The sequence below is a fragment of the Schistocerca piceifrons genome, chromosome 8 (assembly GCF_021461385.2).
Source record: "Schistocerca piceifrons isolate TAMUIC-IGC-003096 chromosome 8, iqSchPice1.1, whole genome shotgun sequence".
In the NCBI taxonomy this organism is placed as follows: Eukaryota; Metazoa; Arthropoda; class Insecta; order Orthoptera; family Acrididae; genus Schistocerca; species Schistocerca piceifrons.
Genome location: NC_060145.1, coordinates 444,342,449 through 444,370,113, shown reverse-complemented (window position 1 = coordinate 444,370,113; position 27,665 = coordinate 444,342,449). Strand labels below are relative to the sequence as shown.

The window sequence follows — 27,665 nt, the reverse complement described above, 5'->3', positions numbered from 1 at the left end:
CAGAAGTAGGAACAAAGGTCTGTTTGCCGCTACCTGCGACATTCTCTGGAAAAGGTCAAAGCCCATTTTCTTCTCAAAGTTCCCTGTCCCCGCAGCTGTTCGTAGTGTGGATGGCTTTATCCCAGAGTTCAGTACTGCAGTTGGCAAATAGTGTTCTGTGTTTTAGTGCTGAGAAAATGGAGTTCACCAAGACCACCGAACAGAAGCCTTTACTGATTTACAACGAGCACTACTATGTAGTGGACTATACAACCAAACAAAACGTGACTTACTGGCGTTGCGTAAACTTTAAAAAAATAAATGCAAAGGAAGTCTATCCACAAAAAGTAATTCAATTTTGGGAACAGGTAGCCATGTTTGTATTCCAGAGGAAGCAGCAAATTAGGTGTAGAAACATTTGGTCAGCACAAAGAAGAGGGCAAAAGAAACGGATGCTTCAGCTTCGTCAGTTTACGTAGAATAAGTAGCACAGCTCTTCAATCGTGGCTACGACTTAGCAGCATCCTTACCACCACACAGAAGTGTGAAGCAGTACGCAAGATTCCACCCATTCTGCAGGAATATTCTTCCAAGAAAATAATTTACTGATGAATGATGGTAGTAATTTTTTACTTGAAGATCATAACGAGGGACCGAAAGACAGAAAGCGGAAAGGGAAAAGCATGCCTACTAAATTATGTATCATTCTTTGTGTATGGAACCTTAAAGAGTTCGAGCAAGCAGTTTGGACAGTTGTTTGTTCTCCACGCCGACCTTAATAGTTCCTGGGAGAGAATTAACACCATTCCAGTCGTTTGCACTTTGTTGCCAAATAAAAACCGAGAGACATATGAACGTCTGCTTTAAAATATTACAACTGCAGCCCTGCATCTCTGATGATGGACTTCGAAATTGGCATCGTGCAACCAGCTAAAGTTTTGTTTCCTAGAACAGAGATCACTAGTTGCAATTATCATTTTAATCAATGTTTGTGAAAACAAGTTCAGTGTTGCGGCCTCGTTCCAGCCTATAAGGAAAACGTGGAAATACAGACGACGTCAGAAAAGCAAAAGCGTCAGGACTTTTATGACTGTTTAGTGGAGCAGTGGTTCGATAGCGAACTTTTGCCAAGAAAGATGTGGAGCTGCAGTGGAACGCGCCATCGCATTTGTAACGTTACAGAAGAATGGAACTGAAGAATAAACACATTAATCTCAAAGTTCACCCTAATGTGTACTCTTTAGTGGAGAATCATCGAGAAGATGTAGAGGACCAGAGCCACCATTTTGACCGACTAATTTTAAACGTTGATGGGAACACAAGACAAAAGTCAGCAATGAAGATGACGAAAGGATTGCAAAGGCTTTGAAGAAACTCCAAGCTGATGGGAACTCAAAATCATTTCTGACTTGTGTGGCCTGCCCACAGATGTTAGAGTGACAAAGAAAACGTCAGAATCATTGAAACTTTTGCAAATATTGAAAAGTAGTTTGATGTTTTCGTTGGAAACCTTGTAAATATTGTAAACAAATTTAATCGGGGACGAAACGAGACTACCTTCTCTTGATGTTCTCTGGAAACGACGCAAAATCTGCTAAATATATCTCGAAATTTGCAAAATATTCCCTAATGAAGATTGACAAGATTACTCAAATACCAAGATTATTCTAGGGAATAATCGCAGCATTCGCCTTGAGAGGTCCTTACAATCGAAAACTTTGTGGGCCGACACCGAATACTAAATATTTGCAGCGGAAGCGCAGAAAATGTCATGCAGTGAAACCCGTACTTTCTCCCTCCGTTAGAAGATGGGAAAACCAGCAACAAACTAGTATAGACAAAATAAATTATCATAAAAAAGTGACTGATCGCATTTTTGCAACCTTTCAACATATGTTAAAATTAGTTTCAAGTAACTCATGTCATAGGCTACAGCAGGCCTGTTGGGGATGCAGGTAGGCGATCAACAGCGGCCACCTTCGCTCGCCGCCTGTGTTGTGAGTGTTCGCGGTAAAATGCGACGGTCAGACGTCGTTACGTAATACAGCACGATCGATTGGTGTTGCCTTCAGAAGAATTACCATATTTAGGTTCGGCGTAGCCTTAGATACGAACACACAGTATATATGGCGCAGTGCTCAAGGGGAAATGCCACCCAAAAATTTAAATTTTCTTGTAGTTTGCCGACGACAACCAAATTTTAACATCGTGTCTATTTTATAAAGATGTATCATTACCCAAATTTAGAACTCCATAACTTCAGTCGTTTCGATTTTTGAATTTTTAGTACGATTTTAATCGTATTGTTGAAAACCAACTTATGGTGCTAACAGCACAATTTCCACATGACAGATTTTAAAGGTATATTCTCAAAATATAGTTCAACGGTCCTGTCCATTAACTTTGTGAGAAATATTAATAATTTTGTTTTCATAGCTTATCTGAAATTTTTGCCTTAAATTTTCTCAAATTATCAGTACATAAACGTGATGATAAAATAAACATATTTTCGATAGTGTTAATGCATAGAAGTATGCAAACACATCAAGCTACTTCCTGCAAAAATGTCATTGGAATTGATTAATACTTATAATAAAAAATGTTGGTACTGAGCTTAGAATAACTTATCGTAAAACGGATGTTAACATTCTATCAAAGAATGAAGGTGACTACAAGACACACACGCATTAAAATTCACCGGCATAATAACGTTTACCGTTCTTGCTTATAGGAGGATTCTTCTTGTAGTCTCAATATCAAGGTAGCCTTTTTCTTGAATTTCCTGAATAAAAATCTGCTCATACTCTTCTTGTGGAGGTACGTGGTAGGGATATCCGATCGCAAGCCAATGCCTCTTTCCTTGGAACGTGTTGATCACACTGAACAGGACTTCGTTGTGTTCCCTAAATTTATATTGATGCTGTCACCAGGCAAACGAATTGATTTCTAACGACTGACTGCCAGCTGTTTATCTTCAGTTTTCCTGGAAATCTTGCAACTTGGTTTCCCCAGTTTGACTTTATGCCAAGTTCGCTATAAAGCTGGTTCTGTTTTATGACGATAGAAATCAAAAATTGTATTTGGCGTCTTTCAGTGTCCTACGTCCCCTTATGCAGTCCTTATTTCAAACATTTCTTCGACGTGCTTGTAATTCGAATACAGCCAAACTGATTTGGAATCTAAGAGTTAACACATCAAAAATGTGAAATAGTCATTAAATTTCTTTTGAAAAAAAAATTAAGTTTTAGGACGGTGTTTGTAAAGAGTTGAGAAGTAGCATAATGGTCGAGTTAGGAACTTCAAAGCAGTCAGACATATCAACATCAATGTATCAGTGCTGGATACCTAGGCTATATGTTTATTGTATGTGCTTGTATCTTGATGCCCTTAGTGTTCTATTAATATGCTTCAAAACTTTGACACAAAGAAAAAATTCCGGGTTAGAAGAACATTACAATAACTTCCATGCAAAGGATTATGGACACTTGGAAGGCAAACAGTCAGAAGCTGAAGTTGCAAAAAGAAGGAAAAAAGAAACCTTTTAAGTGATCTGACTGAAGAAATTATTCATCATATGGGAGCAGAGAAATAAAGACCTCAACAATTTTCTCAACATTTTCACAAGGAAAAAACATTTTTGTTTTTTGAGGGGGAACAATGAATCTGCATTTAGATACAGTTACGGCAAACTGCTTTTCAGCTTGCAAAGGGTCGCGCAACTTCACTGATTTTCTGGTTATGCTGGCAGTGCGGAAACTCGGCTACAACTGAAACTTACACACCAACAGTGTGGCGTTTGGGTGATTAATATTTCACAGCAAAATTAGTTTCGTCGATTTCTCTTTCTTCGACGTGAAGTTTCGCTACTTCAGAAGTCTGCAGGTACGATTATGTCAATGTTTAGGCTTACATGTACATGGTGCTATTTTACTCAATGAAGAGAACGAAATTCATCTACAGTAGCTCACTGGCAGATTTAAAAGCTTGACTTCGAATCAGCATTACTCAAAAACTGATACCATACGTCGTGCAAGGTAAAAAAAGTAATATTCATCGACATACTGTCTTTTCACGAGGGTCATTCAATAATTAAAGAAACAAATCGGTCTGGGGAAAACACTGTTAGTAGGGCAAGTTTGGTGCTTTTATGGCTTTAAGTTGGCATGACTGGGATGAGCCCTGATCAGCTGATGTACCAACGTTGTTTTGTTTACAACCTCAAAAATACATTTCTAGATCGCGATTCCGCTTTAAACGTCCACAATAGTTGAACAACGTTCTGTTATTCGTTTTTTATTTGCTGAGGAGGAGAAACTAGTGAATATATACTGTAGAATGTTTATAGTTTATGGTGAAGGTTGTATGGATCGCACAAATTTTTACAAGTGGGTAGCGCAGTTCAAAAATCGTCGCGACTCAGTGACTGACGAACACCGTTCTGGTCTACCAGTTGCAGTTTAAACTCCCTCACTTGTAAGTCGAATTGATGACATTATTCATGACGACCGCCGTGTGACTGTGGAAATGATAGTTGATAAAGTTCAAGTTGGTACTGGTACAGTTCATAGCATTATCTGTAACAAGCTGAAGGACCGCAAAACATGTGCAATATGGGTCCCAAAGGAATTGACTTGGCTACACAAGGAAACAAGGTTGAAAGTGTGCACAGAGCTAAAAGGACGTTATGAAAGAGAAGGTGAGGACTTCCTCAACAAAATATTAACTTGTGATTAAAATTAGGTTTGCTATTATGAGCCAGAGTCAAAAAGACAATGCATGGAGTGGAAGCATACCAACTCACCTGTAAAGAAAATTTTAGAACCCAAGCATCAGCAGGAAAAGTCATGTTGACGGTATTTTGGGTGCAGTAGGTCCAGTTTCTTGTGATTATCTCGAAGAGCAGCGTACAATGAACAGCCAATACTACTCGGATTTGCTTTTAAACAAGGTGAAGCCATCTACGAGAGAGAGACGTCGTGGATCTCAGAGGAGAGGTGTGATTCTCCAGAAAGACAACGCACTTCCTCATATTGCTCAACTAACTCGTCAAACCATCGACAAAATGGGCTGGGCAGTACCGCCTCATCCCCCTTACAATCCTGGTTTAGCACCTAGTGATTTACATTTGTTTGGTGGATTGAAGGAGGTTCCAGGACAACAAGGACGTGAAAAAGTTTGTGGGACATTGGTTCAAACATCAAGATAAAGAATTCTTTGCAGCCGGAATAAAAAAAACGTTGTAGCCCGTTCGAACAAGTGCATAAATGTTCAAGGGGATAATGCTGAAAAGTGAAAAAAATATTGTTTTGTAAAAACAAAGGCATTTTTCTCCAGACCAATTTTTCCCTTTAATTATTGAATGACTCTCACATGTTAAACGTTTCAATAAAATGACAATGAAATGTAAGACTGGAAGTTTAAATTTCGTCCTAAAACGGCAGTCATGAAAAGACTGCAATGTTGAATTTCATTGACATTTCCCATTATGCTGAATTTCATTGCAAGTACTAATTAATACAATAGTCTTAAAAATAAATGTGCCATAGAAGGCGTTAATGGGACACCGTGAGTGGTACATGGCTGCTCACTGCTGTGGTGTTAATGCAAACCCGCTAGCACGAGCAGGTGCGCTGAAGTGTAGCCTGTTAGCCCCAGCGGAAACCCGGGCTCCGTGCAAGTGTCACTTCATGCAAGTGTTCCAACCCCTGTGTATCCATCTCGCCAAGTGTAATAGCTGACCATATAGTCAAAACACCCAAAGAACATCAGCACTGCAGTCTTATCAGCAGATAAAGCGAAGCTGCAATAGTAATTACATGCTCAGGTCCCTCTATAGCCGACGAAGTGAATAGAGTCACAGATGACATAAAACCTGGAAAGTCCCAAGCTGAAGGCGGTGTCCATCCAGAATTTTTAAAAGGGTGTTGGCAGAATTTCCTAATCACATTTTACAATCTGTTATTATGCCACATCTACTTAAGACAGCAAACATCACCGAAAACACTGCAGAAAATTCAAGCTTCCACCGGACATTGGAGGTATACGATCTTCATGGAAGACGATGATTCGTGAGCATCACTCATATTTTTTCCCGCTCGTGTCGGATCTGTCGACATGTCGTGTACAGAAGAATTCAAAGTGTTTTCAGATCTGTGTCTGTCTCGATCACCAACAAAACTGTGCAACCCACAGGAAGTTTTTATCATATTTTCAACAAATTCTGGAGGTACATTTGAAGGTCGGTCAAAAATTGTGGAATGTTTGGCAACACTGCCAAAAATACATTCAACATATATTCTGTCCCTACAGAGACTGTATCTGTAAAGCTTCTAAAATGAAATTGCTTCCGTATTAGCCCAGTAAGAAGCATGACACAGCGAAACCTTAATCACGAACGGTAGTGGAGGAAAGTAATCAAAGCCTTGATACAATTGCCTGCTTTGAGAAAATATAGTTTCATTGTCAGTGAACTTGTTGCGAAGTACTCAGTTCTTGAACACAGGTCCGCTATTTGCTCTAGTGTCAATGAACATCAGTCTGTGGTGAAATCACACATGGCTAGTAATCTCGTAATAAAACGACCCCTTTCAGCTGCCCTGATGACAGGTGTACGTTTACCGTTTGTAGCAGCCACTCAGCTCGGTAAGTTGGCTGCACTTATAGAAAATCTTTAATTACTCTTCCTTTGAGGAGTGGTGGCACCCAGGATTTACTTTTAAGTAACCTCTTTCTGACATTCAGGAAGAGAAGTAAAAAAGAGGCATCATGCTCGACGGACTCCATGGTGGAACGTAAGGAGCCGCCTGTGTTGGCCTGGGCTGTGTGGCTGGTCCTGGCGGAGGTTCGAGTCTTCCCTCGGGCATGGGTTTGTGTGTTTGTTCTTAGGATAATTTAAGTTAAGTAGTGTGTAAGCTTAGGGACTGATGACCTTAGCAGTTAAGTCCCATAAGATTTGACACACACGGTGTGGAGGCCCGGCGCGCTGCAGGCGGGCGCCCCTCGGTGCCTCGTGGGGAGCCGCCCTGAGCCTCTCCTCTGGGCCGCAAGGCGCGACGTGTGGCTGACAACCCGCTCGCAGCTGGGTCTCACCGTCCTGAACACATCGGTTCCATATTTGCAGGGCAGCCATCGGATCGCAACCGACTCGAGCTGCAGAATCGTGGAAAGATATGCCGCAATCTTGACAGGCCCTGCCGCTGTCTAATTGCGAGTATGTTCGCAGACATTTCACGTCCATACATGAGGCAACAGCGGATCTTCTCACCAACAATCACTAATGCTACTTTTGAATAAAAGCCGGTTGCCATCTGTTACAAGCCATCTTCGTGGTGTCGCTCTTTTGAAAGCCAGCAGTATACACATCTCCGACGTGTATTTTGATGCTCGTAGTATCGGAAGCTATTGATTTGATTAGTTTTAGCTCAAGTACTTGCAAAGTATAAGCGTGCAATATACTCGTATCTTCCCCATCATACTGCATAGACATTTTCATACACTTCTTTGTCCTTCTTGACATATTCTCAAGCGTGTCTCATGTCGTAGTGCGAAACTCATTCTGGACAGTGCTGCGCAGTTCTTCGTTTGTAGCATAACGACGCGCAAATACTTGCGCGTTAATGACTCCCTATGACAAGTTGTCAGGTGTGGTGAGGTCAGGACATCTTGGTGACCATTCCAAGGCAGCTGCTGTTGCTGATGAACCACGACCTACTCGCTGTCCTACAGAGTGTTCATTTAGGAAATCGTAAACTTAAAGAGCGTAGTGAGCAGGCACTCCGTGTTGCTTCAACCCTATGAGTTATGCGAGGCCCGATACTTCATGCTGAGGTATTAATCATGTTTGTAAAATGCGGAAACAGTTTGCACCACTCGCACTTCCTTCACAGAAGTCTGTCCGAGAAGATGTTGTGATGTCATCGCTGCCCATACCGTAACGCGTGACAGATTCCTTTCTAACTCCACTGTGTAATGAGGATTCTCTTTGGTCCAAACGGCAACATTTCTAGCACGTGAGGTAACACAAACTTGGCACGGTTCAATGCATTCGGAAACTGAGTTAAACAAGCAAGGCGTGTTAAACGCGCTCATTTCACTCTCGTTTTCTAATGTCGGTCGAAGAGGTCTGACCTTAAAGGTCCTTCCTCGTCTGACCTCGCTTTGTTGTCCTCTGTATACCAAGTTCCGCAACATGTCTACGTGCCGACTTTATATGAAATTGTTCCGTAGAAGCAGGGACTCCGGTACACGTTTCTTCTCGTATCCTCTTCCTTCCACACCGCTGTCTGTCTTTAATACAACCGAAAGCAAAAGTCCGCAGCTCGTGGTCGTGAGGTAGCGTTCTCGCTTCCCACGCCCGGGTTCCCGGGTTCGATTCCCGGAGGCGTCAGGGATTTTCTCTGCCTCGTGATGATTGGATGTTGTGTGATGTCCTTAGGTTAGTTAGGTTTAAGTAGTTCTAGGGAACTGATGACCATAGATGTTAAGTCCCATATTGCTCAGAGCCATTTGAACCATTTCGAAAGCAAAAATACTTCTTTCCCAGTCCAGAAGCTTTGCCTTTCGCCATGGAGCCGTACTAAATCTTTCCTGTAATGCTCCGACAATCTGTTTCACTGGCTGTCCTGGGTGTTGTCGTTCGGCGACTCACACAGTCGTCACTAAGCGCTCCTTAATAGCGTACCTATGAACGCTCGAATCTGCAACGGCTACAAATTAAATATAGACTGCGACCATGAAACCTTATAAACACGAATCCCAACAGCTGATAATGTAGGTTCCAACATGCAGAATAACATTTGTCACCAAACAGGGGCTACAGCGTTAGTGGGAGTACTCGTACACCCTGTAGGCATAGTGCACACTCCCCTCTCGAAATGTCAATTGCGATGGAGGGGACACATACTATGCGACTATTTACCATCACAATCATGTGTTTCTGCGTCTTTCACTATTCGATCAGGTTGGGAGGAAAGAGGTGTGGTCGCGGCGGAGGTTCGAGTCCTCCCTCGCGCATGGGTGTGTGTGTTTGTCCTTAGGATAATTTAGGTTAAGCAGTGTGTAAGCTTAGGGACTGATGACCTTAGCAGTTAAGTGCCATAAGATTTCACACACATTTGAACATTTTTTTTGAAAGAGGTGTAGGGACAGGGAAGAAAACTGTGGTACTCATTGGGCCCACTGGCATCAGCCGAAGCTTACGGAGGTTTACTGGAGATTCTTGGAGACTGATGTCATTCAGTTTACCCTGAAAAAGTGTTACACGGTATCGTCAGCGAGCAGCTACGTGTGTTCACATGTCAGTCAGCCACAAACAGTAAGCAGAAAAAGGTGACATGGCGACAGCTAACACAGAGTCTGGGAGACAGCGGCGAGGGCGGCCCACAGAGGCCGCAGCAGCTGCGGTGACGTCAGCCACGAGACTTGCTCACAAGAAACTGACAAACTCAGAAACAAAAACTAACTGTGACGTAGGGCTGTGACGTAGGGACGCCGCGTTTATAGCACAGCACTGGCCTCTCGAGCCTGAGGAGCGGGCAGCGCCAGAGTTCAGTGCGCCATGAAGAGGTCGGGGATGTATTGCAGCCTTCTGCTGCTGACGATGGCCGCAGTCTCCCGCGGCCGCGACGCTAGAGATTACTTCGCGGAGGCAAGATTCCAGTATTCCCCTTCTAGGCCCGAAGACGCGCTCATCTTTTTCATAGGCAATGCTCCGCCCCTGATTTGTGAACCTGAGAAAACTGACGATCGAGTCAGGCGAGACCGTCGACAGGACGATTTTCGTCTCGATCTGCCACACGGGTACTCGTCCTATTCATGTTCGTTCGAAGGAAACGCAACGAGACACACTAACTTCAACCTAATCCAAAACAGTGCACCGTATCTTTTCGGATTCAGTGGGGGCCGGAAAGTAAGTTTTACCGGTTTGAGAATGTACTGTACAAACGATTCACAGCTGCCAGATGAATATTTCCACCTGAGAGTGCAGCGCCCTACTGAGGATCGTCCAGTGAAATGTCGTCTCCGGAACGACAGTGGAATGCTGTACCTAAGGTTTCCAGGATTTCCCACCGTCGTTTGCCATCTGGGTACTATCAGAGAACGTTACCATTTTAATCTGCCAGGTATTGCTGATGAACCACTCAAATGCGCGTTTCGCGTGTATTCGGAACTGCCTTTAGGGGACACACACACAGAAGAACGGCTCTACCAGTCTCTGATTAGCGGACTCCCGACTCACGTGGATGGCGTTCGCCCACGTGTCGTGTGCTTCCACCGTACGATCTCGAATAGGACGGCGTTTTTTCAGCTACAGTTGCAGGGTGGCGCCACCTATGACTGCAGTTTCCCCGACACTATTCCTCACAATGTGGTAAGTGTGAACTTAACATTTTTTTTTATTATTTCGTTGTCTCAAAGCTTCGCCCATGGCTCTCACGCGAAGCATCAGTTTGATTCGAGCTGCACAGAAAAAACAGCCCGACTTTCTGAAGAAACCATTTCTGTGTTTGCGTCTACGCCTGAGCTCCGAGTGTGAATCGTATCTGGATATCCTCATTTTCATAGGCAGTCACTTTAACTATTTTGCTACTGTTCTAAGCCTTTTTGATTGACACGAAATATCATTCTCAGTTGTAGGGATACTTATTAATTTCTGTAGCGTGGGGAGAGGTTCTCCCATAGCGGGAATAGGCTCAGAGCAAGAAACGATGGGCTACGGATATAAAAAAAAAAAACTACTGATATTTCTTGCTGTCGAGAATTTTCATTTGGAAAATACTTTTTTACTCCACAATATTCAATCTATACGTTTACTCCTACCAGCACTTTACAACAAGAATCGTCTCAGTGGATCCTAGTCATGATTTATTACATTTTTATTATTTACCCAAAATTCTGGCAGCGTTTCTGGTGACTGCGCTGTCAGTAGAGTAGCAGAGACCGTATAAGGTGAGCTGCAAAAGCGAATAGGATGAAAATTGGCACGAATTGAACGTAAGCATTTGGAAGTAGTATCATGTCTGCTTAACCCAGGTTTCGAAAATATACGTACTCGGAACCCCTGACTTGTGCTATGATGATTTCTACAATAAGACGTTTGTCAGCAACTAACCTTGCTGATACCTCTGGAACCAGCAACTGCGAACAAGGTAGTGACTCTTCTTCTGAAGCGGGTTGTTTGGAGTCATCATAAGACTTTAGTAAACAGCAAACGAAAGCTGGGAGGTAAACCTTAAAGTCATGAAAGTTTTACTCCTCCAGTTGCATAATCTAGCGAACGATAACCTGATAATTCCAATCACATCAGTGTCCTCAGGATTTTTATTATCATCGACAGGTAGTTCGTTGTGAAACTCAAGTACCAGATTATCTGCGAAACGATGGGACATTTCATAAAGATTTGATTTACTTTCTTTTCGGTTCTGTTGTTTTTGTGGTCTTCACTCTGAAGACATTTTCGATGCAGCTCTCCATGCTTTTATGCCCTTTCCAAGCCTCTTCGACAACAGTATCCTACATCCATCTGAACCAGCTTTCTGCCTCTACAACTTTTACTCCCTAATCTTCTCTCCATTACGAAACTGACTATTTCTTGATGTATCAGGATGCGTCCCATTAACCGATACCCTCTTTTAGTTAATTTGTACCATACATCTTTTCTCAACAGTTGGATCAAGTACCTCATTATTTACTCGACCTACTCATATAATTTTCAACTTTCTGCTATAGCAGCACATTTCAAAAGCTTTGATTCTCTTCCTGTCCGAACTGCTTATTGTCGACGTTCTCTTTCGCACAAGGCTACGCTTTAGGCAAACACTTTCAAAAATGACATGCCAACACTTACATTTATACTACATTAAGAAATTCCAATTTTTCCGAAATGCTTTTCTTGCTATCACCAGTCTCCACCTTATATTATGTACATTACTTCAGCCACAGTCAGTTACTTTGCCAGCTGAATAAATAAATTTATGTACTGCCTTTAGTATGTTATTTCCTCATGTAATTCCCTCAGAATCGCTTTATTTAATTTGACTAGCAGCCATTACCCTTGTTTTAACTTCTTTGAGTTTATCTTATAACCTCTTCTCAAAAAACTATGCATTTCGTTCTTCCAAGTCCTTTGCCGTCTCTGACAGAACTACAATGTCACCACAAACTTGAACATTTTTAATTTTTTACATTAAATTTAGTTCCCTTTCTCAGTTTTTCCTTGGTTTACTTTTCTGTTTGCTGGGTTTACAGATTGAATAACAATAAGACCGGCTACAAACCTGTCTCACTCGCTTGCGTACTATTCAAATATTTGCTGTCGATCTGTTATGTAATTTTATATCTCAAGTTTCAAATTTAAAAAAAAAATTATCTACAATGAAAGTTGAAACATTGGTCTTCAAGATCTACAAATCATTAAAACTACTAAATTCCATTTCGAGCTACATTCACTATTAACAACATGATGTTGTAACATCTTATTTAAAGTGTTGAAGGTCGTATACACTAATAAAGATGTAGATGAAAAACTGTTTATATTTGGAATACTATTTGCACCACCGACAACTCGTTAAACGATAAAGGCACACACCTTGCAAGAAAGTTCCATCACTTCTTGACGTTGGGGAGGGTCTCTACTGGCTGCGAGGATTTGCTCTTTGCCTGCCGTTTTCTGCCTTACATAGTCAGTACTGCCAGACAAGTAGTAGCACATGTGGTCTACCAGTTTACCTCAGCGTTAAACATTTCCTCTGCCTTGGTTACCTTTCCCTCTTCCTTTGATGTGTCATCTCATTCGCAAGCTAAGCGAAACGATCTTTTTACAGAATAACCACGAGTTCATCATCACTAGACACTGAAGGCAACGGCTTGTTTATGTGGCCATACTTATCTTTCCCTTGCCATTTTTACGTCTGGTTGCACCTATTGCCGATAATTCCATGGACTTCAGTGTCTAAAGTACTAGTCCTACCTGCTGAGTTTTTCGAACATTTTGCCTTGCAAGATGTTTCTTATAAGTTGGCGTGTCGAAATAGTGTCCAGTTAATTTCATTTTTATTCTCTGTAACATGTTAATCAATGTCCTTCTTATAAAAGTAAAAATTTATTTCCGTCCTGCTGGAAGTAACCGGTTTCGGTTATTAAAATCGTCAGACTATACGTAGCACCGGTGCTCAGAGCTGCTGAGTGATACACACACCTTAACGTCGTTGCACATCAGCTCGGTTCAGCGGCGCTCCTTGCTGCGTGGTACGTTGTTCTGACTATGGTTTGTAACCGAAACCGGTTACCACCAGTAGAACGAAAAGAAACTGCGGTTGAGAATGTCACATTTTGTTCTTATGTTACGAACAATCGCTAACGTTTCAACATGTTACGAAAAAATAAACTTCCTTTGCTCTTTAATTTAATTTCGTGTATATTGATTGCATTTTCTTGCAGGCAATGATGTTCTTATATGAAAACTACCTAAATATACGGCATGACGAATTTCTTTCTTGTTTCCATAATAAGTAGCATTTTGTTCACAATTCGCTCTTATTTCTGAAGCCTTGGATGGTCATTGCTTTTATTATTTTATTTTACTGTGCATTACACTTTCGTTGTTTCTGTTATTATCTACTTCTACAGCTATATTAGCGAGAAATCTTAACGTGAGTGGCTCCCCCTCCCCCTTATAGCTTCTGCCACTGGAGTTTGTTGACCATCTGCATAACGTTCTCCCGCCGACTAGAAAAAGCGATCACATGACGGTACACGCTGCTCGTCGTTGGACTGTCTCTATCTATTCTATTAATCCTACTTGGTACATGGAAATGTAGTTGAACCGTGATTTATGTTAAAAAAAATATTATTAAAATTTATTTTATTTACTAGCGATTCATCAAGAACATTAACACAACGAAGTAGTTGCCAGGGAGTAACTGATGAAATCATAAGCAAATTCCTTTTTAACAAATGGTAATTTATTCACTTTAATGGTGCCTAAAGCATTAAAAAACAGATTTAAAATTATAATCAGAAAGCGCCCTCCAAACATCAAGTTTCAATTTATTCAGAGGCAGAAAGAAACAAATTTTTGACTGTATGAGCTTTCGGGCTGAGAACCTTGCCACTCCCTTTTGACACGGCCGTAGTTATGACCGCTCACAACAACCTCTGAAAGACTACACTGGTGCAAATCAGCAACACACCAGATTACTTTAAACTAAACGTTTTAACAATTCACACAAGCACACAAACTATGCACCCTGTAGGAGGGATGGAAATGGTACAAAACACTAAAATCAAAATATTAACTTTGCCACCGAAGGTACAACTTAATTTTAACTTCTAAGAAAGTCTTACGGTGAAAGGGTGGCAACTTTATATACTAAATTGATCATTTAAATAAAAGCCCATGAAATGCAATCATATATAAAATTCTACATGGTTGGCCAAACAAGTTAAGATGCTCTACAGTACACAGATGCTGCCCCGCAAGATGATAGGCAAGATCAAAACATATTTCAGGAATTAGGCCGTTACACTCCAAGCAATAAATTCGTTAACACACCGAATCCGACAAACATGACAGAGGCAGCTACTAACGTACGGCAGATTGATAGGGAGATTACCGAACAACCCGAACCACAGGTTGCTGTAACCCACCCCTACTCCACAAGGGAAAAACGGACCACCCAATTCATAAATAACCACCTTCCCGCGGGTGGGCAAACGGAGAAGAATGGTGGGACGACCCCAAAACAAAGCGGCTGGTGACCTCACCAAGAAAACAAGTAGAATTTAACAAGTAAATCAAACAACATATCAGCAATCACTTCTAATAAACCGCGGTTTCTGGAGAAGACCTGGCGCAGCACCCCCAAATCGCTCTCCCGAATCGTCGGCTGCCAGCCGCTTCAACGAACGCAGGAAGGCGCGCCCATCTCCCGTCTAACGGCGTCGCAGCTGGCACCGGCCAGACCGATGTCGTGGGTTGACTCCTGTTGCTCTCGTGTCGACCGCGAAGCCATTACCCCTCGCTATACGGTGCGGCCCATTGGACTCACGTGGCGATCTCACATGCGCCGACGCTCAAGACGGAAAAGTCTTCTTGTGCCTCAGTGCGTGACCGACCAACCGATCGATCCAACTGCAATTTACCATTGCATGAGGAACTCGAGCAGACTGGCGGCCTAACGCGCAGATGCAGGAACTAAGCCCCGACCGGGCGACCGCTCGCTGACTTTCTTACTGGCGGAGTGGAAAGACTCTCATTTATCCGGCTTTAACGATTGATCCGAACGAAAGACATACTAGCATTCCGGACGACAGACAGACAGTAACTGCCTCACAAATTCGGACGAGAGACAGACTAGCAAGCTGGGGATGAGGGACTGACCCAGACTGACCCACTGGCAAGCTCATAACGCCCCTTAAATGCACGTGAACAGGCAACCTATACCCTTTCCCACCAGAGGGAGACACAAAAGCTGCGATTGCCACAGCGGCGCCACCGCCAGAAACGGAGGGCGATTGCTTCACACTACGCGCTGCGGCGCGCTCTTCAAAACGACAATTTTTACTACGGCTCAGTTGTGTAGCTAGGGTAGGGTGACCAAACGTCCCGGAAAACCGGGATTGTCTCAGTTTTCATCCCTGTGTTTCGGGACGCTCAAAAGTCCCGGAATTCAGTTTTTAAATACATGTCGTGAAACTTTCTCAAATTTTTGGGGTTTCATTATATTAAAGGAAATATGAGAAATTAAAATATTTTAGCTTATTTATCTAAAACCTCCATTGTCCCATACTATTAATCACAGTATCAGTATTGATACACTCAGGCAATAATTTACTTTGAGCGGTACTTTGGCCAACAAGAAGTAAGTTGTATTATTGTAACAGAGCTATGAAACCGTTCGATTGTCGCGCCACTTACTCACAAACTCATTGTCAGAACAGTGTAGTAGTTGATGTTTTGTCAGACAAAGTGCTATAGTTTTTCTCATATTAGAGGTATTATTGCTGCAGTGCTGTGAAACGCAATGCCGAAACGTGCCTGCAAGTTCAGTGACTGTTATTCCAAGGAATGCAATTTCATTAATAAAGGTCGTTTTGATTACGAAGCCGAGTGTTCCGTATGTAACTGTTGTATTAGTATAAGTCATGGTGGACGTTCCGACATAGTTCATCACATCAGGTCAAAGAAACACATAAACAGATACAGTGCACTGAGCTGCAGTAAAACTCTACAAAATTATTTTGTGAAGCATCGGTCAAGTGAAGAGACGAAAGTTCGAGCAGCCGAGTGTTTTTTAAAAGCTGTGACTGTCTTCAGCATTACTCTGAGTTGGTAATAACTGCAAGTTATTTATTTGCAATCCCAACCCATAATGCCAATGTGGAAAGAATATTTTCGTTCATGAATATCCAGTGGACTGATGAAATAAACAGAACTGAGGTGGACTCTCTCGAAGCAATCCTGCAGATCCTGTACAGCTACAATATGTATTGTACCGAGTTTTATCACTGTGTCTCAAAGAACAAAGACACGATCAAAAAGGCTGGAGGCAATGAAAAATATCCTTTTCTCCAAGGACAGTCAATTCCATCTACAAGTGCTCAGTAATATTAAAGCTCTTGTTAATATTAATTGATTAAAAGTTGAATGGCTGTAAAATTTTGTAAAATCCTAATACATTTCTTTATTACTGTATACGCCTATTAGATGTCATTAATTATACAGATAATCTAGATTATATCAATCTTTTGTATCCTCTTATTAGTTTTAATAAAGGGGTTAACAAAATGTATCAAGAAAACATCAGTATACTTAAAATTAAGAAACCTGGGTACATGTGGAATGAGGTGTCCATTGGCACCCGGGTGAATGTGTCACCGTTTTCACCGAAAATAATTTGGTCACCCTTGGCTAAGGCCACCCACACGGTAGACCGTTCTCCTGGTGCGTGTCTTTTGAGTTGACGCCACTTCAGCGACTTGTGTGTCTATAAGGATGAGATCATGATCATTAGGACAACACAACATCCAGTCCCTGGGAGGAAAAATTCTCCGACCCAGTCAGGAATCGAAGTGGGTCCCTTCGGAACGACGTTCCGTCGCGCTGACCACTTTTTTTTTTTTTAATCTCATTTTTGTTCGGTTTCGTTCGTTGCATCTCCTCGGGGCGGACGTCGTAAGACATCCGTTTAAGTTCGTTGTTGATCGAATAACTCAGTACCACTCAGCTACCGGGGAGCACATCCGACTTCGTGAGGGAGTAAGATTCATAAACAACACTCGAGAGTCTGTCAATCGAGTATTTTGTAAACCACTTCTTACGGGGATGAATTACAGTTCTTTACTATTTTTCCAGTGTACCTCAGCCAATATCGGCTATTCCTACAATTTGTTTTGCGTGGTCATTCCATTTTATGTCGCCTAAGGTGGTCACCCTCTATGGATTTAGAATGTTATGTTGTTGGTTATTGGCTTTTATGTTTTACGAGAAAGAGAAATTAAGTTGTATGTTCCCACAAGTTATTATTTAATATGATGTTACTTACCAGCCATAAAGTGGTGACCTCAGGTTCAGAAATCTCGCACAGGAAGAAACAAGCAAGCGAGGCGACGCAAATTCTCCGACGAATACGACAGAAGTTCTAAGATACATTTAGTACAGATACAAAGTTCAGTAGAGTCCCGTTAATCCGAACTAATTGGGACCGGACCATGTTCGGATTACCGATTTGTTCGGATTAGCAGGAATTACGGTCACGAGTTTCTAGAATAAAGTATACCAAGCAGATAAGTTGGTACACCAGGGTAGCAAATGTGAACAGGTGTGGGAACAATGGCTCACTCTCACTCCCTGCCCATGTTGTTGTGCATTGTTCAGACCTTTGTAGTGTTTGAGGTCACTGCACTGCCAGTTGGCTCGCAAAGCGCTTGGTTATGTTAGTTATGGATCGCTGGCAGTCGTTAGCGGTTCTAATGTATTCGTTCACGTGTAGTGGTGCACGTATTTTCGTCATGAGTAATCGGAAACATACAACGTTAACTCTCAAAGAAAACCTGAATGCTTTGAAGCGGATAGACAATGGTGAGAATGTATCTAAACTGGCAACGGAACTAGGTGTTGGTAAAACAATCATTTGTGACTGGAAAAAGAACCGAATGAAGCTTGAACAGTCCTGTGCAACGTCTTCGGGATAAACACTCGAAATTCGGCAGACTCTGAAACAATACCAGTACGATAAAGTGGATGAAGCTCTTTTCTTTTGGTTTACGCAGGAAAGAGAAAGGGGAACTCCTTTGAGTAGAACACTGGTCCGGGAGGAGGCTGTTTACCTGAACAAGTTAATGAATGGTGATGAGTCCTTCAGTGCGAGTACGGGATGGGTGGACAGATTCTAAAAACGTCATGGAATCCGTCAGCTAACAATTACTGGAGAGAAGCTTTCTTCTGACCGTGATGCAGCGAAGGAATACATGGGTGAGTTTGAAAAAATGATAAGAGAGGAAAAGTATTCTCCCCAAGAAATTTATAGCGCTGACGAGACTGGCCTTAATTTTAGGGCATTGCCAACAGAAAGCCTGGCATCAAAAGCAGAAGACCGTGCTTCTGGTTTTAAAATATGCAAATATCATGTAAATTTACTAGCGTTCAGCAACGCGGCTGGTAATCACAAGCTGCCTTTATGCTGACCGGTAAATCTGCTAGGCCCAGAGCTTTTAAAAACTGCAACATAAAGTCCCTGCCCGTATATTATCGAAACCAGAAAAAAACGTGGATGGATGGTAAGTTGTTCAAAGAATGGTTTCACGGCCAGTTTGTTCCCTCTGTTCGACGGTTTCCGAACGAAAATCATTATTCTCCCCGGTCAGTCCTTTTGACTGATAACGCGCCATCTCACCCCAGCACTGAGGAATTATGTAATGGAGAAATTGTGACGAAGTTTTTGCCGTCGAATGTTACACCACTTCCACAGGCGATGGACCAGGGGGTACTGAAAACATTAAAACTGATTTACAGAAAACAATTTGTAAGAATGCTGATCCAAGATGATAGCATTCCTATAGTGGACAAAATAAAAAAGACCAATGTGAAGGATGTTGTTTATTGGGCCGCTGAGGCATGGCAGAATATTTCGGAAAATACTCTGAGAAAATCTTCAAGAAAACTGTGGACATCTGTTGAATATCAGGACAATCTAGTTGAAAATGAAGAGGAAAATCTACTAAAAATGATACAGACAATCCCTGGATGTGAAGGAGCTGGTGAAGGAAACGTAGATGAGTGGATGGCACCGGATAGGTTATGTGTGGAGAACCTTACTGACGCTGATTTAGTTGCTGCTGTGACTCAAGACCAGGAAGAAGTGGACGGCTGTGACAGAAGTGACAATGAGCCCGAAAGCGACAAAGGAGAACTGGTGCCACACAGTGACGTAGCAGAAGCCCTTGACCTCGCGCTACGTTATTTGGAGCAGCAGCCCACTGCTACACCTGCTGATTTCATGTTTATGAGACGATGGCGCAACTATGCGTCATATAACAGTATGCCTTCATTACGCCAAAAACCAATGACAGAGTTTTTGTCATCTAAAAAAGTAGGGAAAAATGTCCCATGTATTTTAGTAAATTTGACAGCCTTTCTTTCATTGTTATGCATTGTTTGAACCTATTGTTTCTTGCCAGTTTTTCTACTACATGTTTACTGTACTGTGTAAGTTAAAACAGTGTGTATGTACAGCAGTTAACCGCACAGTTTTCCATGTGTAGACTATCATTTTTCATGTTCGGATTAACCGAACGTTCGGATTACCGGGGTTCGGATTAGCGGCGCAGTCAGATGCATATATAGCGCGGCTCGGAAACGTTTCGCCGGGACAAATTAGTGATTTGCGCACGACAGGCTCCACTGTCGACGAAACTCCGAGAAACGAAGATTCATGTGGACGGTGTATGAAGGTTCGCACGTCTCCGTTCCTGTCTGATAAACAGGAACTCTTCTTTTCGATGTTAGAGTTGACGTTCACTCGTAATTCACTAACAAACAATCAAGAAAAGATCGCGATGCCAGTCAACAGTCTGAACAGTCTAGAGGCCAGAGCGGCAGCATCAGTAGATGACGAAATTAAGCGTTCACCAACAACACAGCAATATACAAGTCTAAAGAAGACTTTGATAAGTAAGCTTAGTAAGCCGTTAGATCAACGGATACACAACGTGTTACTCAGCGAGCGACAACGTGTCAAATCCCCCTGAGAATTTTGGCGGCAGTTACGGGGGATAGTGAGAGAGGCAGAATCTTCGGATTCTGTGCTCCGGCACGTTTGGACATCACAGATCCCCACGGCAGTAAAGGCGGCGGTGGCTACAAAGGCTGGGTGGGACACGACCAGTTATCTGCAGCTGTCCGACAGAGTTCATGCGACAATGGAGACAACAAGTACACTGAGCGGACGCGAAGTTGGAAAAGTATCAGGCGGCGGCAATTCGCAAGGGTCAACGGGCGGATACAACTGCACAGTTTCAGAAACTAAAAGACGAGCTACAGAGAAAAATCGAGGCTGGTAATGTCACTGGAACGGAGGGTTCTGCAGCGCACTTAGGAAACAGTGGATAGACAGAATCTTAACAGCTATGTTGGTACAGGGTGCTAATTATTGAACGATATGAAAAAAAGTAAATTTGCTACAACTACGGCGTGCACACATTTTTTTCAATATGTGAACGTCGCTACACATTTTCGGATTTAGGTTATGACATGGTCGATATGCCTGCCATCATTGGCGGTGATGTGGCGCAGCTGAACAGGGAAGTTCTGAATGACCCTCTCAAGTGTCGGAACATAAATACTGTCGATGACCTGAATGCTCCTGCTGCTTTCAGCTCGGGAATCGTTTTGGGATTATTGCTCTAAACCTTCTATTTAATATAGTCCCTTAAAAAGGAGTCGCACGCGTTCTGGTTCGGAGAATATGAAGGCCAATCGAGGCCCATGCCAGTATCTCTGATCTGAGAATCCCAGAGCCACAATGCAGTCCCCAAACTGCTTCTCCAGGACATCAAACGCTCTCCTGCTTCGATGGGGTCGAACTCCGTCTTGCACTAACCACATCTCGTCGAAATCAGGGTCACTTTGGATAATGGGCATGAAATCATATTCCAAAACCTTTATGTACCGTTCGGTAGTCACCGTGCCATCTACATCTACATGATTACTCTGCAATTCACATTTAAGTGCTTGGCAGAGGGTTCATCGAACCACAATCATACCACCTCTCTACCATTCCACTCCCGAACAGCGTGCGGGAAAAACGAACACCTAAACCTTTCTGTCCGAGCTCTGATTTCTCTTATTTTATTTTGATGATCATCCCTACCTATGTCGGTTGGGCTCAACAAAATATTTTCGCATTCGGAAGAGAAAGTTGGTGACTGAAATTTCGTAAATAGATCTCGCCGCGACGAAAAACGTCTTTGCTTTAATGACTTCCATCCCAAATCGCGTACCATATCTGCCACACTCTCTCCCCTATTACGTGATAATACAAAACGAGCTGCCCTTTTTGCACCCTTTCGATGTCCTCCGTCAATCCCACCTGGTAAGGATCCCACACCACGCAGCAATATTCTAAAAGAGGACGAACGAGTGTAGTGTAAGCTGTCTCTTTAGTGGACTTGTCGCATCTTCTAGGTGTCCTGCCAATGAAACGCAACCTTTGACTCGCCTTCCCCACAATATTATCTATGTGGTCTTCCCAACTGAAGTTGTTCGTAATTTTAACACCCAGGTACTTAGTTGAATTGACAGCCTTGAGAATTGTACTATTTATCGAGTAATTGAATTCCAACGGATTTCCTTTGGAACTCATGTGGATCACCTCACACTTTTCGTTATTTAGCGTCAACTGCCACCTGCCACACCATACAGCAATCTTTTCCAAATCGCTTTGCAACTGATACTGGTCTTCGGATGACCTTACTAGACGGTAAATTTCAGCATCATCTGCGAACAACCTAAGAGAACTGCTCAGATTGTCACCCAGGTCATTTATATAGATCAGGAACAGCAGAGGTCCCAGGACGCTTCCCTGGCGAACACCTGATATCACTTCAGTTTTACTCGATGATTTGCCGTCTATTATTACGAAGGAATATCGCACTGATTATTCTGTGCCTGGACATTGCACACCACAGAGTCATCCGTTGGGGATGAAGAGGCTTCTCGATCGCGAAAACGGATTCTCGGTCCCCGAAATGCGCCAATTTTGCTTAGTGACGAACCCATCCAAATGAAAGTGGGATTCGTCGCTAAACCAAGCCATACTGAGCATTCTAGTTCCCATTATGCCTCGCGGCCAACCGTGCAGTTTGAACGCCCTAACACAAACCATTCCAGAAGGTATGGCGAATTTGTTTCATATAGTTCAGTAATTGTCACCCTGTACCACGGACGGTTCGTACAACGAGCAGCCAAGTATGTTCTACCATGCAGATAGGCACGTTTCGTCAATAACGTGGAGACTGTAAGTACAGACACTTCCTGCTTGCCCGTGTAACGACGACTGTGTGTACGAGATGTAAAGACTTCATGTTATTATCTGGTGGACACCAGGTGTGACGTAAGCACGCTGCTAGTAGATAGAGATATGTCATTCAAGGACAGTTCATTAGTTTGCTACTCGGGAGAAAATAAACGGCCGATAGCAACGTACGGCAGCTGCAGCAAGGATGTGAATTTAGGTTTTCGTAATACTTGGCGCTGGACGTTTTTAACAGTCGACGTGCCGGAACCGAACGTAGGGGCGAATTTTCAGTACGCAGCTAGTTATCACCACTGAAATTCTGTTGTCTCGAGAAGGAATGGGAAGTAGCCTTCTATGAAAATTGAGAGACAGAGGAGGCGGTTCGGTACAAGCGACGGAGGTAGAGCATCTTATGGACCTGACAGCACAGTCGTCGACTGCAGTGGCACACAGTACTGTTCACCCCACAAACACAGTGATGGACCTTCCAGTCTCTTTTGGACCGAGAGGACTGTCACCAGACAGGTTGGGGACGGAAAGACCGAATTCGAACGTATGTTAGAAAGAGGAATGTCACGGAGATGAGAGCGCATGCTCGTCACTTTTATATCTACTAAAGAAAAAAAAAGGAGAAAGTTGAAGGCCTTGCGGTGATTACAGGGAATTGAATGCTCACACGATACCCGGTCAGTAGCCAGGGTCCAATATTCGTGAATTTACGAGTGTACTAGTGGGAGCAAAATACATCAGCTTCATAGATTGTCAAAAGGCATAGCGTCAGATACAGGTTTCGAACGCTGAGATACTGAAGACAACTGTTACTATACCTTTTGGACCCTTCGAACCTTTACGTATGCCAATTGGTCTTAAAAACACAGGTCAAACGCGGCGACGTTTCATTGATGAGGTGTCAGGGGATGAGACTTCACCTTCACCTGTCTCGACGATATACTGATGTTTTCAGCTACACAAAAGCTCCATGAGGCTCACCTTAAAGCTGTTTTTGGTAGACTACGTAGGTATGGGATAATAATTAATGAAAATTAGTGCAAACTGTGAAAAAGACACGTCACGTCACGTGTGAAGATGTTTCCAGTGACAACTTTTTGTGTTCTAAATATTTTAACAGAATAACAACAATGGTAGTATCTGAACAAGGTGAAGCCTTCCACAGTGCAGATGATGCAGATTTTGCTTCAATAGAGGAAGAATTAAATACCCTGAATCAGTTAACTACAGAGGTAAGTGTTAGTCCTGTTAAGAAACTGTGGTCGGTGAAGTCCAGTCATAAGCTCTATGCATCAAGAAAATGCAGAGAAATTGCTAAAGCTATGGATGAGTACCCTACAGCAAAGCTGATCACACTCTTCAAAGTAGAAATTCCATATTCAGAAGAAAATGACCAAAATCGCTCTTCCACCTCTTGTCAGGATTTTTTCACAAAAATCATTTCGGCTGTTAAATATTGTGCAACCTGCAGTTAAAATGTGCAAGTTTTAATTATTATTCCAGAGACATTTTCAAAGAAAATAATTTTGAACCACGTTCCGTCAGTATCATAGTATATGATAGACAAATCAAGAAAGTTTGTACAGTGTTATGGAGCCTGTGCTCCTTTTGTGCTTCATGGCAGTATGTTTAATCCGATAACGTTGAAGAACTTTCTGGAGCATGTGACGTATGACACCTTGGTTGGACGTGTGAAGTCATTAGAGGTATGTGATGTAAAGCGAGAGATTTATTTGTTTCAATAATGTGGTGACTGCCCTGGAAAGGGAGGACTGTCTTTACAGAGACTTAGCCTGGAAGATGTAGCAGATAACTCTGCAGAAACTACATATATGACATGGTAAGACAATAAATTAATTAAGAAAACTATTGCCTTTGACAATTTCATTGATGAACTTGATAAATGGTCAGTGAAAGCAGTAACACACCAGCATCTGAAGAAATTGCAACAACACATTGCAGAAGGGAAATGGTGTGTACAGGCTGAAGAACTATATTTAGTGCTTCACTGTGATTTTGCTGAGAACTGGTCTGTAATTCTCCCACAAGTCGTACAGGTTTCAATTTTTACAGGCGTGACATATTTTCAAAACAAGACCACAAGTGCTGCAGTTGTAAGTAACGACACAGGACATGACTCAGCACATACTTTGCTAGCAATGCGCAAAATTCTTCAACTGCAAAAAGGGGCACAGATCATCATCATAATTTCTGATGGTGCTCCTAGTCATTTTAAAAATTGTTACCAGCTGTTTGAATTGAGTCAGTTACTTGTGCCATCAACTCACTGGGTATACAGTGATACTGGTCACGGGAAGGGGCCTTGTGATGGTGTAGGCGGCCTGCTGAAGCTCCATGCTACAAAACATAATCTTTGCAGACCAAATACAGCTGCAATTCCGAATGCCGAATGCTGAGAACGTACCTAGGGCACACAATTTCAGCAGTCGACACCCGACCGTTGGAAGAGAAAATGGTATTTATAGAACAAATACCTAGACAATTGGATCTGCAACAATAATGTAAGTTTTGAGGTGTTGTAAATCATTGAATGTGGATGAACCACGACCATAACATGCATTGAAAAAAAATGACAGTGCATCGAGGATGGCTAGTTTCTAGCTGAAATCTAGATCTGCCAATAAAATTTCAAAAGGACGACTGATAGCTGAAATCTATTGTTTACAAGAAAATATGTCTCCCAAAATATGAGGGAAGAGAGTAGTATACATAAAATCTTTTTTCTACTGTAACGTCATGAGAAATCTGTTGGCTTCAAAAGAAGTGAAAGGTGACAATAAACACCATATGTAACGTTTCTGTAAAACGGTTATGAAGGTCATATGAATCAAAATCTGAAAACGTATTACATGTGAAAAATGTTTACTCAGTCACCAATAACGATTCTTTACAAATAAAGTTAATCGCATCCACTAAGAAAGTTTCTTAAAATGCAGTACGTTTAAGACAAACAATAATTATATCAGCTAAATGATGGCCACCCAAATAAAACTCGCCAAACCATTACGTGGGATAAGTGAAGAGTAACAGTGGCACGTCCGAAGCACTGCAGTGTACATACGTCAAGTTGAACACAGTGCGAGTCTGGTGCATGTTGTTGGGATTTGCGAGTTCTGACCAGGGATACATATTTGTTATTAGTAATTAGCAGGTGCAAGGCACTAAAAGTTTGCTTTTGTCAGCGAGGGGAAATTAAAGGATCTGTAAACTTTCTCTTATAAATCCACACCAGTCACATGACATTCAAATACGGACTAATAACCTTACATGTTCTTGTATACATATAATTTATTTCAATCTACTATCTGTTGTTTCGATTGCACCCATAAAGCAAAATGAACAATTCTTACCATAACAGAGTTCCGGAATCGTCCAGAATGTCAAAACGTCCTTCACAGGGTGGAGGGCAGTTTTATCTAGTCCTGTGGATGAGTTGTTTTAGAAACTAAATTTGGCAGCACTGGCATAAAATCTAAAAATACATACAATCATTTCACAGAGTAACATGAAGTTAGTTAAATATTTTGAACCGCAAAGTTGCGAACATGTTAACTAAAGCCTGCAGAAATCTTTCTATTTCCAGTTTTCTGTTGAATGTATTATTATTGTTAGGATATAAATTGTATTGCGTAACATTTCTGTTTTCATTATTATCGCAGGCAGATTTTCGAAGAAGTTTTCTATTATACTGTGCTATGGCTATATTTAAGTTAATATAGTTAAAATTTTGATAGGCTTCCGTCGCCTAGAAGTGGACAGCAGTTCCAAAATATGTTCTAGAATGTCTGTTTTAAGTTTCAGTAACTTATAATTTAGATGGGCAGCTTGTGATGAAGTGCGGCTTAACTAACTTTGTCTGTTGTTCTCTCTGTTTCAGCTACAGCCAGGAAATACGACCCAAGGCTGAAAGCCACCTTCCCCAGCAAGGCAGAAAACTCGTTACGGCAACAAAGCAGGAATACTTTCCACAACTATCTAAAAAATAACTTATAATAATGCAATAAATATGGGTACATAACTTTCAACATTGCTGCCACATTACTTTATTCCAACCTTAATGATGCTTCTATAAAGCTCCTTTTGCAGAGTACATTAATTAGATATGGCTGCACTTCCCAGATACACGTCGATTAGTCTATTGTATGATTTTAAATAACAGGAGTGCATAGGAACTGGAAACTAAGGTGGGGCAAATCTGAAGCAAACGACTCCGCTGGTCAGCATCCACCAGAGGAAAAGTGTTTATTATAACTATCGTTTGCCTTTAGTATTCCACTGCTGGGACAAGGATAAGAATGGCTCAATGTCGACAGCGAAATCAAAGTGTATGTCGCGGTATTCTGGTTGATGTTAATGAATTATGAACACAGTAAATTATTTATGATTAACTACAAATACAGATTATGGATTCTACTATTATACCAACCACGATTACACTTCTGAAGGACCAGCCTACATTATTACTTACTTTTGCAGAAAGCAACGGGGTATTGTCATTCCCAGCATTGATTACTTATTCAATACGTTTCAAGAAAGGAATGTGGATGATTTTTTTTTTTTTTTTTTTTTTTTTTTTTTTTTTTTTTGTTGACTCTGTATTCTTAGTGACGTGTCGTGATTATTACACAACAAAAGAGAAATTTTAACCTGTGAACTAGCTAGGGGTTACCAACTTACTACCCCCACTGTTGTTAGGAATCTATACGGACAGATCTGAAAACTAATTCCTTTAATCTGAACTTTTAGAGTAATATGCAAAGTGCTGTTATTGGTATGAATACGATGTATTTTCAGTGTTGAGAATAAAGTACCAGGCATGTTCATGCTTTCCTAGATGCATTAAAGGACCGCTGAAAGATGTCCACTTGTTTGATGCATGCAAGAGGGATTCACCTACAGACAGCGTCATCCTTACTTTTGTATCTACAATTAGTTGCCAACGAATACGTTGACAACAAACACCGAGGTGCCGCTGATTTCAGTGCAAACAAGGGCGCTACTTCCAACCAAAAAAATGGTTCAAATGGCTCTGAGCACTATGGGACTTAAGTTCTGAGGTCATCAACTTAGAACTAATAAAACCTAAGTAACCTAAGGACATCACACACGTCCATGCCCGAGGTAGGATTCGAACCTGCGACC

General features: G+C 41.9%; 1 protein-coding gene across 1 annotated transcript; it reads left to right on the top strand.

The window, feature by feature from the left end:
• Positions 1–9,517: 9,517 nt before the first annotated feature.
• On the top strand, positions 9,518–26,534 carry LOC124711994. The gene is made up of 2 exons (XM_047242280.1): positions 9,518–10,348; positions 26,401–26,534. The coding sequence occupies exons 1-2, from the start codon at positions 9,536–9,538 to the stop codon at positions 26,428–26,430; spliced, it is 843 nt and encodes a 280-aa protein (XP_047098236.1). The 5' UTR covers positions 9,518–9,535; the 3' UTR covers positions 26,431–26,534.
• The last annotated feature ends 1,131 nt before the right edge of the window (positions 26,535–27,665 follow it).